This window comes from Thermobia domestica, chromosome 13 (assembly GCF_964235325.1).
Source record: "Thermobia domestica chromosome 13, izTheDome1.hap1.1, whole genome shotgun sequence".
NCBI lineage: Eukaryota > Metazoa > Arthropoda > Insecta > Zygentoma > Lepismatidae > Thermobia > Thermobia domestica.
In genome coordinates, this window is record NC_137466.1 from 18,465,977 (window position 1) to 18,482,237 (window position 16,261).

The 16,261-nt window shown below is 35.3% G+C and overlaps 1 protein-coding gene across 1 annotated transcript in view; it reads right to left on the minus strand.

Annotated features, from left to right (window-relative positions):
* Positions 1-11,129: 11,129 nt before the first annotated feature.
* The window catches only part of LOC145669142 (nucleoredoxin-like protein 2), a 45,542-nt gene continuing 40,410 nt past the window's right edge, over positions 11,130-16,261 (minus strand). Inside the window, exon 4 of the mRNA XM_081737487.1 lies at positions 11,130-11,777. Within this exon, the coding sequence (XP_081593613.1) occupies positions 11,642-11,777 (136 nt within the window). The 3' untranslated portion in view covers positions 11,130-11,641. The remainder of the gene's footprint in view (positions 11,778-16,261) is intronic.

Genomic DNA, 16,261 nt, shown 5'->3' on the forward strand with positions numbered 1-16,261 from the left:
GAGTACATCACTTCTGATATGTTATAACTGTATGCCATGTATTCACTCACAAATATATCTGCTCTGTATAAGCAGACAACTAAAACATTAAAATACTATTTTCTTATGCAATTGTAACAATTACAACAAAGTTTAAAATTGTCGAAATTCAGACTAGTTTTTATTAAAGTTTAAATTGACAGAAATCTATTTCAACTGTAAAAAGGACATGTTAGCTATTATTTCGTTTCTGGCGGTCGTAACACCATTACAAGAATATTTTCTTGTTTTTCTAACTTACAAACAAGAGCTATAAATAAAATACCCTTTTTTAGTTCAACAAACATTCATCACACTTCAAATAAAATACAAAATCGTATTAGACTGTCTGTAAATATTATATGCAATCCTCAAAACATTTTTAACTTGTCGGTTGCATAATCTTCTAGGTGCCAAAGTCAAATATTCATACTCATTATTATTATGTACGCAAAATGTATCTGTCTCTCCAACACGCTAATTCCCATCGCTCACAGTCCTGCTAATAGTTATCGCCAATGGTGCTGGTTACCTTGTACTTAATGTTATGAGTTCTAAAGTAAAGCACTTTTAACCAAACTATACGTTCAAAGTGCTATCTCTTATTTAAAGCAATTGTTTCCATCTGCATATGACTAATCCTAATAAACCAAGCACACCATTACTATCACAATCTGCGCTGTCAAATAATTGTCCGTCTCTTGTATTGCCTTAAGAGTCGTTATCTACACTGTTCAAATAATGTCAAAATCATCCTTAATGTACATCATATATCTTCTTTAGTAGTATGTATGAAGTTATATAAACACATAATTTTGTATAAAGAGTTTCAAAAGTATAATTCTCCAATAACTGCTACAGTTTCTTTCCTCGTTCATAAACATTAAATAGCGCTGATCATAAAAAAGTCACTTCTAAAACAAAATGCTTTCCCTCAATCAAAGTGTATTTTCTAGTTTAAACATTGTGTGTGAAGTTCTCCCGTTTCCACCTACATTCTCGTTCCACCAACTTATACATGCGCACTTTTATTCATCCAAATATAATACATAGAAAAAGCTATGGTGGGTACGCAATACAGTGTTCACCTCTGGTGCATGGGGTCCTTGGTTCGATCCCAGCTTGTTTCAAGTTAGCTTTTTGGTGCACAAACACTATGTGCGTGGGTTTTTGTCGTAGTTCTCCTGCTTCTTCCCACTTTCTTCATTCCACCATATTCATTAATTTCTGATCATCACCGTCTCCTTTAGTCTAGCCAGTATATTCGTTGGATGTAACACTTATAATAACTTTTATGTCGATATTTCAGTATTCAATATTCATATCACACATTATCCAATATTTTCAATATTTCATACAACTAAGATCCAACGGTTTCAGTGAATCCATATTTTAAAACCAATCTATAACTCCTTTTCACTAAAAAACCTCCGCTATATTTCAACAACAAACAATTCAGGAAAATAAGGTTTGTTCTCCACTGTTTCTATTTAATTTTTTTTATTTCCTTCACCACCTAAAACAATAAAAGAATTAAAAATTAATTATTTGCTGTATTAGATTCCAATTACAAACTATAAGTATAAAGTTTCCCTTTTAACTTCACTACTACATTTCATCCTGGGTAATATGTTCAAACAGTCTCGGGTCTCTTTTGCCTTAGCTTTCAACATGAAAAACCTTTAAGTTCAATCTGCGGTAACGTTAAACGTTCTGTCGCCATATAACCTCATTGTTACACTAGCGTTTATGAAACAAAACACAAGTTTACAATAATAATAATAATAATAATAATAATTCTTACCATATACTTTCTAAATACCGGTTATACGTCTTACACAATTCATAGTTATGTATAAGTAACAACATCTGCTAAGCAAAATGTTTGTCGTACGGCTTTTCACGTTTAAGAGCCCTGGCTCGATTCGCGGGGGCGCATTCTGCTAACTTTCTGTACAATATAATTTATATATACCTGTTATGTTATACACAATTCATAGCTACATATAAGTAACAACATCTGCTAAGAAAAAATGTTTGTCGTACGGCTTTTCACGTGGAAGAGTCCTGGTTCGATTCCCGGAAGCGCATTCTGCTAACTTTCTGTACAATATAATTTATATATACCTGTTATGTCATACACAATTCATAGCTACATATAAGTAACAACATCTGCTAAGCAAAATGTTTGTCGTACGGCTTTTCACGTGGAAGAGTCCTGGTTCGATTCCCAGGGTGCATTCTGTTGACTTTCTGTACAATATAATTTATATATACCTGTTATGTTATACACAATTCATAGCTATATATAAGTAACAACATCTGCTAAGCAAAATGTTCGTCGTATGGCTTTTCACGTGGAAGAGTCCTGGTTCGATTCCCAGGGTGCATTCTGTTGACTTTCTGTACAATATAATTTATATATACCTGTTATGTTATACACAATTCATAGCTACATATAAGTAACAACATCTGCTAAGCAAAATGTTTGTCGTATGGCTTTTCACGTGGAAGAGTCCTGGTTCGATTCCCAGGGCGCATTCTGTTGACTTTCTGTACAATATAATTTTTATATACCGGTTATGTTATACACAATTCATAGCTACATATAAGTAACAACATCTGCTAAGCAAAATGTTTGTCGTATGGCTTTTCACGTGGAAGAGTCCTGGTTCGATTCCCAGGGCGCATTCTGCTAACTTTCTGTACAATATAATTTATATATACCTGTTATGTCATACAGAATTCATAACTACATATAAGTAACAACATCTGCTAAGCAAAATGTTTGTCGTATGGCTTTTCACGTGGAAGAGTCCTGGTTCGATTCCCGGAAGCGCATTCTGCTAACTTTCTGTACAATATAATTTATATATACCTGTTATGTCATACACAATTCATAGCTACATATAAGTAACATGTTCGCACTGCAAGCATAAAATTTAGCGTACGGTTCTCCACGTGGGAGAATACTAATTCCAGTCCCGGTGCAATGAAAAAATGTTGATTCCCTACATATTACATTATACTATATCTTAGTCAAGTTATAATTCCATAAAAGTACACCGAGTCATATCATTTTTCAATGCCGGAAAATCCGCAATCAATTCCCGATAAAACCAAACACTTCCGTCCCCCTTATACTTCCAACAATTACAATATGTCCCTTTCCCATGTAAAAGTAAACAAGTATACTACAAAAAACCTTTCCAGAAGTTTCGAGTGTGTTCTTTCCCCTATTCCAACAATAATAAATTTAAAAAAGATCTGGAAGTTTCCAATGCTTTCTTTCACTCATACCAACGATCACAATTTCTAGAATTCTCCAGCAGCAGCTGTCGCGTTACATGTGCTGAATATTAATGAATTACCTTGTTCTACGTGTGTGATCTGCATATTTTATTTCCGAAAAGGTTTTTTCTGTATTCTGCTTGTCCAATTAACATTTCTTTTGACCGGAAACCATTTATTATGTGTCATGTTACCTCCGGCTGCACCTGCATACATTATGTGTCATTAATATGCGGGAAAAAAGGTGTATCCATTTTTCACACTGTCAACCGAGTGTGTATTACGAAGTGCTACCATGTCAAAAAAGTCCTCACTCATGAATATTTATGAGTGACGATAGTTATATTACATACTACTGAGCCGAGCCGCTCGACCCGTTGAGAACCCTAAACTCGGTCCCAGCTGTTTTGAACATGTTTGGCTGAAGCCTATAACTTTTAACAATTTTTGGCTCGAGCCCTAGTACTAGCCCCTTCGGAACTCAAACCCAGAACGTGCGGATGTCGTTCCCTCCTAAAGACTTCTCGACGACCGAGATCGACAGTCAATTAGCTTTTACTATTCAGATACAAACCGTATATCTTTTAAAAATTATACACGGTGTTGATATAATAATAATAATAATAATAATAAAAATAAAAATAAAAATAAAAGTTTCAAACTTGCCCTGAAATTTGGCAAAACTTACTTAAAAGTAGATTTCGGGGAAAGGGTTCCGTACCTTCAAGACACACCTCTGCTGCTACCATCATTTTAAACTAGAACGTTTCATTGAAGTTTCATGTAGAAAGTATTCTACTGTATGTTTCAAGGAAAATAATTGTAATAAATATAGCCGAATATCACGCAACAGTAAGGTATATAATAAATTAATTTTAGGATATGCAGAGGTAAATATAAAAGAATTGCTACAAAAATACCTACACAGAGCGTAATTCAATGAGCTCTGAAATATAATGTAACGAAATAGCCTATGAGATTCAGTCTACGGAGCAATTATTACTAAAAGAATGGACATACACTATTTCGAGAATCGAGACAAGACGGGAAATGTTTACGATACTTTTCGTCTCGTCTCGATTCTCATCTCCAAAGAGAGACGAAAATTTTGAGTTAGCCTTGTCCCGTCTCGAATGTAAAATGTTAATTCTCATGTTATTTTGTTTGTTTTAGAAACGAGATGGGAAATTCCTCTTGTCGTGGGCAACATTAAACCAAACCGAAATATTCTTTCCAAATGTCACGTTTCTGCTTGTAATGGTATGACCTGAGCTATAATTAGCTCCTAGCTTTTAATCTTCTACGAGATAATAATAATTATTATTAGTTTATTATTTTTACTATTATTAATCCTGAAGATTTGATAGTTCAAGTATTCAAACATCCGAGTATTCAAATATCTGAATATAATAAAACGTATGTTATCGCCGATCAATCGCCATCAAAAATCCTAAAGTAAAAAAAAATTACAACGTGCATTCGCACAAGCACCTTGACCACTGAACCGCGATCGCTACGCGGTAAACGATTCGTTTTTTGTCTGGTTACGTTAGGTTTCTTTGTCTCCGCTTGCAAACTTGTATGTTATATTTCTTCGATTCAAAATGTCTTTCATATTTCTTTTATGATGTCGGCAAAGTTTACATTAATAACTTGAGTTTTTTCTTAAACCGTTGGTTCACAAGTTTGTTTTTTCTCCACACGAAACTACAAATATGACAGATTGAATTCTCATACTCTCCATTTCTTTCAAAGCAGTCGCCATTACCTGGTCAAAGACTTATTTCCGCCAAGATTCATATTAACCAAAATAAATTCATTGTTCGGAAGCGGAACTTTCACTTTCCGGATTTCGGAAAATTATGGAATTCAGTTAAACTCCCTAATTCAGAAGAATTTCGGAACTCGGGAAGAATCCGGAATTTAGAAAATTCAGGAATTGAGAAAAAATCCGGATTTCGAAAAAAATCCGGATTGTTCCGAATTCCGGAATGTTAACGAAATCAGAATTTTTTAAATTCCGGATTTTTCCGAATTCCGGAATTAACCCAAAACTGGAATTTTCCGAATTCCGGAATTTCTCCGGTTTTACTTTCGGGAGTCCGAAAAGTAATAATTCCGGAATTGGCTATCCCTAGTTTATACACAACCTTTCAGAACACTAAGCTAGTAGCTGTCTACAAACAAACAAGTAATGCAAAGCATTTTGTATCCTGCAATACGTCATGTATTAAAATCCGACAGCAGTTTCAGTATCTAACCAGAAATTGCATGTATCTAGCTACTGGAAGCTTAGGTATGAAGAATTGTATTGTGTCTTATCTTTTTGTGTCTTATACAACCCTGCAAACCACTGAATATCTAAACGGCTTTCGTTTAATCCAAGTTGTAGTACTCACAGTTACATCCATTTGTGTCTATATGATCGTGTTATTAAAGCTTACTATACGATAGCGTTAGTAAGTCTTTCTCAGCTCTCCCGTAAAGTTGTGATACGATCTACTACAGAATGAAGAACCAATTATCAATTTAACCAAGTTGTTGTATTACTACACATCTGCTTCCGCCTCTGTCAACTCTGGTCGCTCTCGTTGACGCGACATATTTGCTTTTCTATACCCCTTTCTTCGTTTACTGAACTAAACAATAACTATTCTGAAATATACTACTGCGCATGCCTCTTAGATAAATATTTCTGATGCCAATAGTTTCCGTTTTGTCCAAGGAATGTTCTTTATTTTATTCCCAGCATGACCCTATTATATGAAGAGCATGTAGGTCTAAATACCTCATGTATTACATAGAATGTAGGTTTAACTCTTCCAGCAAAGAAGAAACATGTGATCATAGTATACAACCCACAGAAGTGATAGCTGGCAATACAGTGGTCGTAACCCCTAACGACACAGAGAACGAGCGGTGGCCTCCCCGCTGGTCTAGTGGCTAGCACGTGCGGCTTTGGTGTATGGTGTCCCGGGTTCGATTCCCGGCGGGAGAGCATCTATGATTTTAAACTGCTCTCGATGTTTCTCTGTTCGTGTCCCTGTCGTTATAAGTTATTAGAAAATGCAAGTTAAACGATGAAGCAAGTAATATTAGCAATAAGTAAGTTACTGAAACACGTTCGGTGAGTCAGTTTAAAAAAAAGAGGTCAAGCACTGGCTTGTCCCGCCGTCTATGTGAGTTCGAATCTATCTCGGCTTGATTTTTTATCCATTTGAGAGAAAGTATTATTTCTTTTCGCTACAGGCACTCACTCTTTTCGTATTTTTCGCTGTCGTTCACAGTTAAAGTAACTGACTATTCTTATTCTTTCTACGAATGATGGATCTTCTCTTTGGCTTCATGTCAAACATTCACACGTAATGAAAAGACGCTGTCGATAATAATAATAATAATACTGTAATATGAACTATTACTAGCTAACTCGTGTGTGTATTTCGACAATATAATTTTATATTATTATATAGAAATAAGTAAGGCGGGCTGGCGCCCCCTCCCTAATTTTTTTCGATGCGCCTTGTGGGTCCACGGTGTCCAACGTTGGTCCCATCTCACTATCACCTCCTGTTCTCTCGATATAAATTATTGACATTTTGCCTAAAGAGGGCTCCGCCGTGGCCCTATGACTACCCATGAAAATGACTCTTCGTTCATTTTTCATTGAAATCGCACATTTTTCTGAGTACTATGAGTGCATACTGTCCAACGTTGCTCCCATCACTATAGCGTACAACTTCCCGTTCTCTTGATATAAATTGCTAATATTTTGTTTGTAAAGGAGATATGGCGTTACAATCATTACGTTTGAAGAAGAATTGAGGAAGATATTGCCTTGCCACAAACAGCACTTATTATTATTATTATTATTATTATTATTATTATTATTATTATTATTATTATTATTATTATTATTATTATTATTATTATTATTTTACCACTAGTGTTACCTACCTTTATTTGCAATGCAATGTGTTACTAAGAAGCAAATCAAATAACACTCCTCGCCATTCACGCTCCCGAACTCGAAATACATTATTTACAGTTCTCTCTGTTAAGGAAAAGCACATTTATTATACTATTCTTTCAAATAACACGTTTCACAAGCTACTTCACTTTCAATGTGTAATTCCATATCATCACTAGTAATCGTCTTGTTCCGATAGGAAAATAACCCCCCTCCTGCAAAAAAAAAAGCCTGACTGTAGCGAAAGGGCGTGAACCTTCTTTAGGCGATTAATCGGGTCCAATATTTCAATAAGTCCCTGCACACAAATATTTCAGTAAAAGGGGTAAAGTTATTCAAACTTTCTGAATACCTATTTATGGGCGAAATTTGGTTCCCTTGGAAGTTTTTAAGAGTTTGAAGGGCCACCATTTTTAACATTTTCATCTGATTATTCTGGTTAAAGAACTCATCAAGATATTTCAACAATTAATGTTTGTGTCAATTTTCGTCTCAATCCGCTGAAAATTAGGGTGGTTATGACATTCACAAATAGCGTTATATAAATACAGATAGATAGATAAATAGACACACAGAGGGAGAGAGAAAAAAAGTGTTTTGCTCCCTTCTCGCACCTGTGGTGCGTCAGAGCTAAACCGAGCCCCTTTGCAAAACGTATTGACCAGCTTAACCTAAACACAAGCCTCTTACTTACTAACGTAGAAACGTGATCGGGAGGTGTAAGGCATGTAGAAATTGTATTTTTAATAACCATGAGTATGGATTCGAACACTCCATTTCCATGTTTTTCTTTTTTACTTTTTGCAGCTACATCGGAACGTTCAATTTTTATTCTTTACTAATTGCAAATGGCGTTTACATTCAAAATATGAGGAATTTTGGTGGCACTTGTTCGGATATTCTTCTCTTTCCAAATGAAGAAAAGAATAAAAGCAATACGCAAAGACAAAAAGTATTATCGGTACTAAACATTACCAATAATAATTTCTACGAAAGACTAAATACGACCTCTTTTACCATCTCTCATGAGCTTTATATATTATTAACAAAAATTTTAAAAAATGTCCATGACGGGGATTCGAACTGGGGTCCTCTGCATTTGTAAGCCAGCATCTTAACCACTACACCAAGATCATGGCGTGGTGAATGTTTAGTTGTCGGCGTATTTGTTGTATTTGTGTTTTATGTTCCCACTTCGTCAATTTTTACTCTTTTTTCTAAGCTTAACAGCTGTTTTTGGCTTTCTCTTTTGGTGTCGTCCTTTATTTACACTATGCACTATTCGTATTCACAGCTTGTGCCTTTCTGCAATGTCTTATTCAGATTAAACTTTTCTTTTTGCCCCTCAGTAAACATTTGATTGATTTAATTCTCATACTCTCCACGGATGGAGCGCAGGAATGCCAGACTCGAAAAATAGGTGTACATTTACTTTCCTGACAGATAATACTTTTGAAAATGACTAAAATGAAAATTTAAAAAATGACTAAAAACATGCTTTTACCGAAACTTAAGTTTGCTTCCAGATTATATCAAACAGCACATTAAAAAAATAAAAAATAATATAGAAATTAATACATTATTAAAGTAAACCAATACAGAAAAATACAACTACAAAATAATGACTCACTAGCAGGCAGCAATATTAATGACACTTTTTGTCCGTTTGAGCTGCTTCTATCAATGATTTGTCACTTAAGAACCTATTATACATTGTGGCACAGAAGCATGTTTCAGAATCACCATTACTGCTATAATTCATACAGATTTGAATTTCATCCTTCATAGTATTAACACTAAGTCTATTTCTAACATCCATCCAAACTAATTTCATTCTTAAGAATATTCTTTCACACTCTGCATTAAAATTCGATATGGAGAAAATGGAAAATGCTACGAGTTCGAAATTCCTCAAATTTCTAGGAGACGAACATTCTTTACAAATTCGTGCATACATTTCTTCATCAGAAACAAGTTCCTGAATATTTCCAGACGAAATTATTTCCTTCAGTAAACAATATTCACCATAGAATTCATCCATGTTAAGATCATCAATCATTAGCTTTCGAACAGCAGACAGCAAATCAGGTCAAGTTGATGAAGCCGATATGTTCAGTTAGTTGGCGAAACTGTCCTTCATTTATTATTTTGAAAATGATCCTTGCTTTGCTCAGCGATTTGTTTTTTTAGTGTAAATTACTTAAGATAGCAAAGTAAGTCTGAACCAGTTAGTTAAATAGGACTAAAAATTATATTCTGGATCATAGTTCGTAGACGCACTTCAGCGACAATTGAAGACTCGCTGTAGAAAACAATGTAAGTGCCACCTTGAAATTGTTTCACTTATTTCATTTTTCAAATACGTTTATGCCTTAGTTAAATTTTCATACTTCGTTATATGCTAGGTTATAGTTCTAAGCAATAGTATTTTCTATTTTGTGACGCTTGGGCACAATTTACTATCTTTTGTTTCTACTGTTACGGTAACTATTGTCTTTGGCAATTACATTGTTCTCTACAGCGAGTCTTCAATTATAGGTATTCAGATCAATTATTTACGTGAAGTAATCGTCAGTCAATATATTATACGAACAAATTAAAATGACAATCGATATTATTTTATTGTTGCCACTACTGTTTTCAAAAATATACATTGGGTTCACCAAATACAGTACTGAAGTAACCCGCGATCAAGTATTTATTAAAGTCATGGTACTAATAAATTATTTATTCTATCTCCAGTCTGGCAATATTTTATGCATCTTGAAACTTTGTTGACCTGTTTTATTAATTAGTGTCCAAACTCGGAAAGGAAGACAAAAGTGCGTCCGGCTTCGGTACAAAGCCGGACATCAATTTTTGTCCAAAAGCGGGATGAAATATACATTGAAATATACATTTATATGTTCTATAAAACTTCAAATTCGAGCTGTATTATTGGTGTTAGAAACCCCTACCAATTATAATAGAGACGCATTCAAGCAAAAAAAAAATTTAAAAAAATGCATTTGCATAAAAATCCTATGTCTAATTACGACACTAGCAGGACGACAGTCTGCTGTTTGATTAATCTTATATTCAAATTTCAATGTAAATAAAATATTCTGCAAAGATGAAACAGTCGATAAAGTACATAAAGTTTAACAAAATCATAAGGGAAGTTTTAATGCGTAGTTCAGCCAAAATCGACAAAATGATCTTCTAGTCGTTCGTTGCTAATAGTAATTAGCTGGAACAGATTATTTATATTTTTATCCAATGGCGCACGCAAGGGGAGATTTCGGGTTTCAACCCCGCCTTGAACAAGAAATTATATAAAAATGAATATTAATCGCATTAAGATACGTCAACAAACACCTAAAAATATATGAACTTTGAAGGTTGATTCTCTCATGAGCTTCTTTGTACGCTACTATATTTATGAACTCTATATGTTAAAAAAAATACCGGTAACTACCGGATCATGTCTTCTAACAGTAATACCTAACCTTTACGAACATACTAATTGTAACTCAACAGTTTAGTGGTGCTCCTTGACGTCTTGGTGTCCCACTCTATTCATTATTCATTTCTGCCTCCTCCAAGAAATCAGGCTGGCTATGGACCTGAACAAAACGTGTTTCAAGTTGTATAAATTTCCGGAACAGCTCGTATTGTTACTGGATGACGAAAGAGGCTCAGGTACTGTATTCCACGATCAATCGTTTCAAGATCAATAGATAGATGCGAGGTCTCTGATATAAATACGGCTATTATCGGCTAAATATTCTTCGATCATATATGGAAAAAGAATGTCTGCTTACCTATTTCGTAAGAATTTTATTATAGAATGACAAATATAGTATCAGTAACATTTGATACAGTAGGATGGAACACTGATCGCCCCAGAGGTCAGCTGTTCATTTCAATTAAGTGTTTACTGCTGAGTGGACAGTGAACTGGAGCTTTTAGCTTTCTCGATTGCCATAGACTTCAAATTTTTATACGTAGGATTCTTGAAGAGAGACATCATTAGTATTAGGGAATTGAATATCATCTGGAACATCATATCCAGCATCACTACCGAGGAAATAACCTATGTATAGGTCTAGATGAGTCTGATCACACAGGAACAAATATGCTTGCCTGATAATAGAGGATGTTTCCAACATTTATTATTAAGACCAATGAATCCTATATACAATGTTAGAATTTAATAAATTCTGAATTATCTCTTTCAATCTTTATTACAGGAGACAGTTCATTGCCCAGATTTAACCATGTATCAAATTTCTAGTCTGCAAAAAAGTTTTCTTCTAATTCTTTAGTTAGACTTCAGGTATCTTTTCACAGTAGCACCAAATCTTTCTTTCTTGTCATGTGAGATCAAAGCCAGGTTGACAAAACTGAATTCTTTCGATTTTCGAGCTCTGCTCTGCCATCTGCAGTTATTATTGTACCATCAATATCGACAACAACTAAAGCTGGTATTCCTGTTATTCCATACACCAATCGAAGTTCACTATGAGTAAGCAATCAATTTAATGATTAAATTATTGTAAGAAATGATTAAATTAGTGGTATTTAGGTATTGTTCAATCAATAAGTAACGTACAGAAAAAAATATGCCTACACAATATTCGATAAATAAAAGCTCAGCCCTGAAATAATTTTCATTTACAACAATTATTGTTTCAATTTTTATGGAAATGAATTTTCAAATGTTACATTTATCATTTTTCATCATCATCGTATATCATTTTTCTTCCTTTCAATATGATTGTAAAACGTTTGGGTTTAGTTCCTTTTTTGAGAGGTACTAATACTTAACAGAACACTTATGACTTACAGCTAGAAGGAAGGTTGACACACAACGTAACGAAACCAAACGAAAAGAAGAAAGTATTACTGGCTATCTATTAGTCAGTAGTAGTTGTTGTTGAGTTACCTACATTTATTACAATTATATTATCTTAGATTACCTTTATGATAAGCAGATTCATTTTAAATGAAAATGCGATCTAATAATTATAGGGATTATGTAGTACCATCTTGGCATTTGTTCAACAGGAATTAGAGACACAGTGAGGATGTGAAGATGAGCGGACAAACATTTAACTCGTACCATTACTACTCTGAAACGGCTACCTTTGTACTTAACCCTGTCTGTTGTTTTATCATACGTAGTATTATTACGCCGCTTTTGATGAATTATGCTGATTAGCTGGATGATACACTGAAGTATAAGACAAACCACGCATACCACGAGTGCATGGTATAAGTAGTGTGTAATAATGCTTGAGAAAACGTAGGTATTGTAAGACATAGTAGACCACCATATTTATACGTACTACTGCTGCCAATAACATGTAGAACACCCCTTGCCCTCTGCTGACTAATGACACGCCAAATGGGGTTCTAAGTTCACGAAATGAATAACAAAATATTACTTAAAATACCTCTATCCAACCATCCGTCGGTAGGAAATCTACGGATGACTGGATTTATGTACAAATCATATCGTAGAGCACTAATATATTCTTGGCGTAGAAGAGAAAATGAGTGTGCACACCACAGTGCGTGCAAGACATTAGAAAATGTAGTATATAGTAAAGGAACTAAATAAATACAGTAGAAAGAGATATAGTGTATGGTCATTTTACTTACTATAAACAAGAAGTTATATGTTTCAAATGTCCTCTTCACTCATCTCCGTGTGCTCGATATACGTTATCGAGCTCCTTCGTGGCTAAGTAGTTAGAGTACGCGCCTTTGGCTTGGGAGACCTAGGTTCGATTCCCGGTGAGAGCTCAGGTGGTTCGGATTCCACGTTAATCAGTAGGTCCACGTCCCATATAGCCTCGCTGCTGAACGGGACGTGAAACTCAAAACTCAACTCAACTTGATATACGTTCTCAATATATCCTCCACCTCGAACACACGAATGGGCGCGACACACTAATGATGGACATACATTCTCAAGTTCGTCAACTGTAGCACGAATTGCCAGAAGCCTACTTTGTTTTAAATCATGCACATCATGTACATAAACTACATCTTTTAAATGACCCATAAACAAAGCTCCAATATATTTAGATGCGGGGAGTGAGACTATACATGTCCTGTGAAAATGTGATGGAGCATCATCATGCGTGAACCACATATGACGTCTCGCTTCCCCTAAAAATTGTAGAAACTAAAGGTGTATGTCGTACCAAAAATAAGAGATGGTCTTCGATTATGCCTGCCTACTCGTTCACATCAAATTGTCTTTGATGACAACCTATGATGATATGATGGGGATTTGTCTCAAACCAGTTATGGTGATTGTGAAGATTTCTGACACATACCTTGTGAACCCAGCTTCATCTGTGGAAAGAACGAAGAACGAAGTGTATTTGATTCTAAGTACACTTCCTTAGTAACCACCGACAAGAGTTTCGTCGTGAAGGAGAGTCGTTCTGCTCAAGAGAATATAAACATCTCAAGTGCGTGGATATAACAGACGTTCGTGAAAGAGACGCCAAATAGTATTTGGGAAGCACTGCTCTTGCAACCATTCGTCTTGTGCTGATTTCCGGTTGCTCTGCTATTTCGTTAAGTATCATTTTCTCAGCAGCGAGTTGAATAACTTCTTGTGGTCCTCCACGATTTGCTCTTGTACGGAAACTACCTCTTTTTCTCAAATTCCTATGAGCGGAAACAAATGTCCAATTGTTCGGAACGCGACTGTTTGGGAATCTTTCGAGATAAAGCCGCTACGCTGCCAATGTTTTACACAAGGGCACCCGCACATCAAGTTCATATCGGCAAAGTTTACTAAAATAGTACCCATCCATCTTGTCATATTAAATACTGTATTAACTCTTTTACGGCCCCTTCGTTCGAATCATCACAAATTCATTAAAACAACTTTGCTCACACGACACTCAAAACAAACCTAAACTCTTATCGCGTGTAACTGGATCGTGATTAGATATTTATTTATGTTGTACTTGGTATTAGGCACATTTTGACTGATTTTCTATTGTCAAAAGCAACCTCTCTCAGTGACACCGTACATAGCTTTGGTTCTTGGCACTTGTAACACCGGATAGCACTATTACTGTCAGTTTCTTTCACTGGCAGACATTACTACCTCTGTGTTCTCCTACGTTACCCGTCATCGGCTATCTGTTGGTGTTCGTTCGGAGCATAACAAAAAAAGGAAAAGGCTGTTTTAGGTATAATACGAATGAAATTCCACTCACACACAGATATGTTTATTCGTTGTATGTATTTCAGTCTTTAAGCAATAAAAGTAAAAAATAACGTACTTTTTCGTTTCAACATCAAGGGTTCAGGCCAAACCAGCCCAAGAGGGAGAGAAAAAGTGCAGGAAAAGGAATCGGAAGGAATTAATTCCCAAGTACTATCCTAGTATGTACTTCATGGGACTAAAGAAAACCTAGAAAATTCCTGGCAGGGCAGCCAGCTGCGGGTTTTCACACGCAAACGTCATACTTCAAAGTCAAGTCTCTGCTACTCAGATACCGTTGCTCTGTAACAGTGGTACACATTTTAAGGACAAAATTCGCTCATCCTGAATGTTTTTAGGTATTCTCTCATTTCTTGAAATAATGATCAAATGGTACTACATGAAAGGCGCTGCCCAATACGTAGTGTCACATCCCATCTCAATTTAAACTAAATTTATACATCATAAAGTTACTCTATGATAATTTGAATGTAATAAATGTAGATAATTCAACAAAAATACTACTACTACTACTACTACTACTACTATTGCTACTACTACTACTACTACTACTACTACTACTACTACTACTACTACTACTACTAATAATAATAATAATAATAATAATAATAATAATAATAATAATAATAATAATAATAATAATAATAATAATAATAAATAGTCAGTACTAATTTCTCCTTTTCGTTTGGTTTCCTTGGCCTGGCATTCCAGCAGCTTTTTGTCAATCTGACGGCTGAAACTAGAAAACGACATTAATGGTGTAACTAGGCAGTTTCCACAGGTGAACTTTTGCATTCCCTCATATGTTTTCGTTTCTTTGGGAGAATACTTAAATTTCCATTAAGTCTGGTAGAAAATCCCCCTTAAATTAGGTTCTAGCCAAAGGTTGAGGACATTGACCATTGCACTCTAGTGGTTGCGCCACTAGTCGTTTCATTTCGTTTCACGGTTGTTACTCTACATTATATCTGTCTATATAATACATAGGACCGAGCAATATGACTCATTTCATTGGTAATTAGAATTCATGCTGTTTCTTGAGTATCGTAGTTAATGAAAATTATGGAACCACACACAACACAACACAAAATTATAACTGTCACGGAATGTAATTTGAAATATCGAGTTGTCTCAAACGAATATGTTGTCTGTTGTGCTGTTGTGAGTCTCTTTAATCGACTTTTATCGTGTGCCTCTTTCTATGCAATTTACTTTAAAATCAATATAATCTCACACCTGGTTAAAATCAACGGGTTTTATGCACAAGGATTACTAGTAGATGTCGTATACTGGCAAGAGAATACAATTGTTTATGTATGAATAACCCAGGAAGGCTAGCGCTCAAAGTTACTATTGGACTCTGTACGCCCGCAGGAGTACGCATTACTTATACAGGGAGTTTCAAAACAACACCGACGTTTGGGAGGTGATTCCTGACACCAAGATAAGACGAAAAGTATAGACCAACCTGGGTGCACAAATGCTTCCTTTCGGAGATATAGGCTGCCATGAAAAAACTAACCTTAATGCTCCATACCTTCAAAACTATGGGACCTACCGTAGTCGGGTAAAGACTTCGCTTAGGAGCTATTATGTAACCTAACCAAATATCCAAGTTTCAGAATCCTGTGGTACTTCCACATCAATTTTTATAGGTGTAGTTGGCGAGTACTTCAGATTATACGCCCGTAGCCAAACTGCCTCTATAAAAATTGTTACAGAAGTACCGTAGGATTCTAAAACAAGTA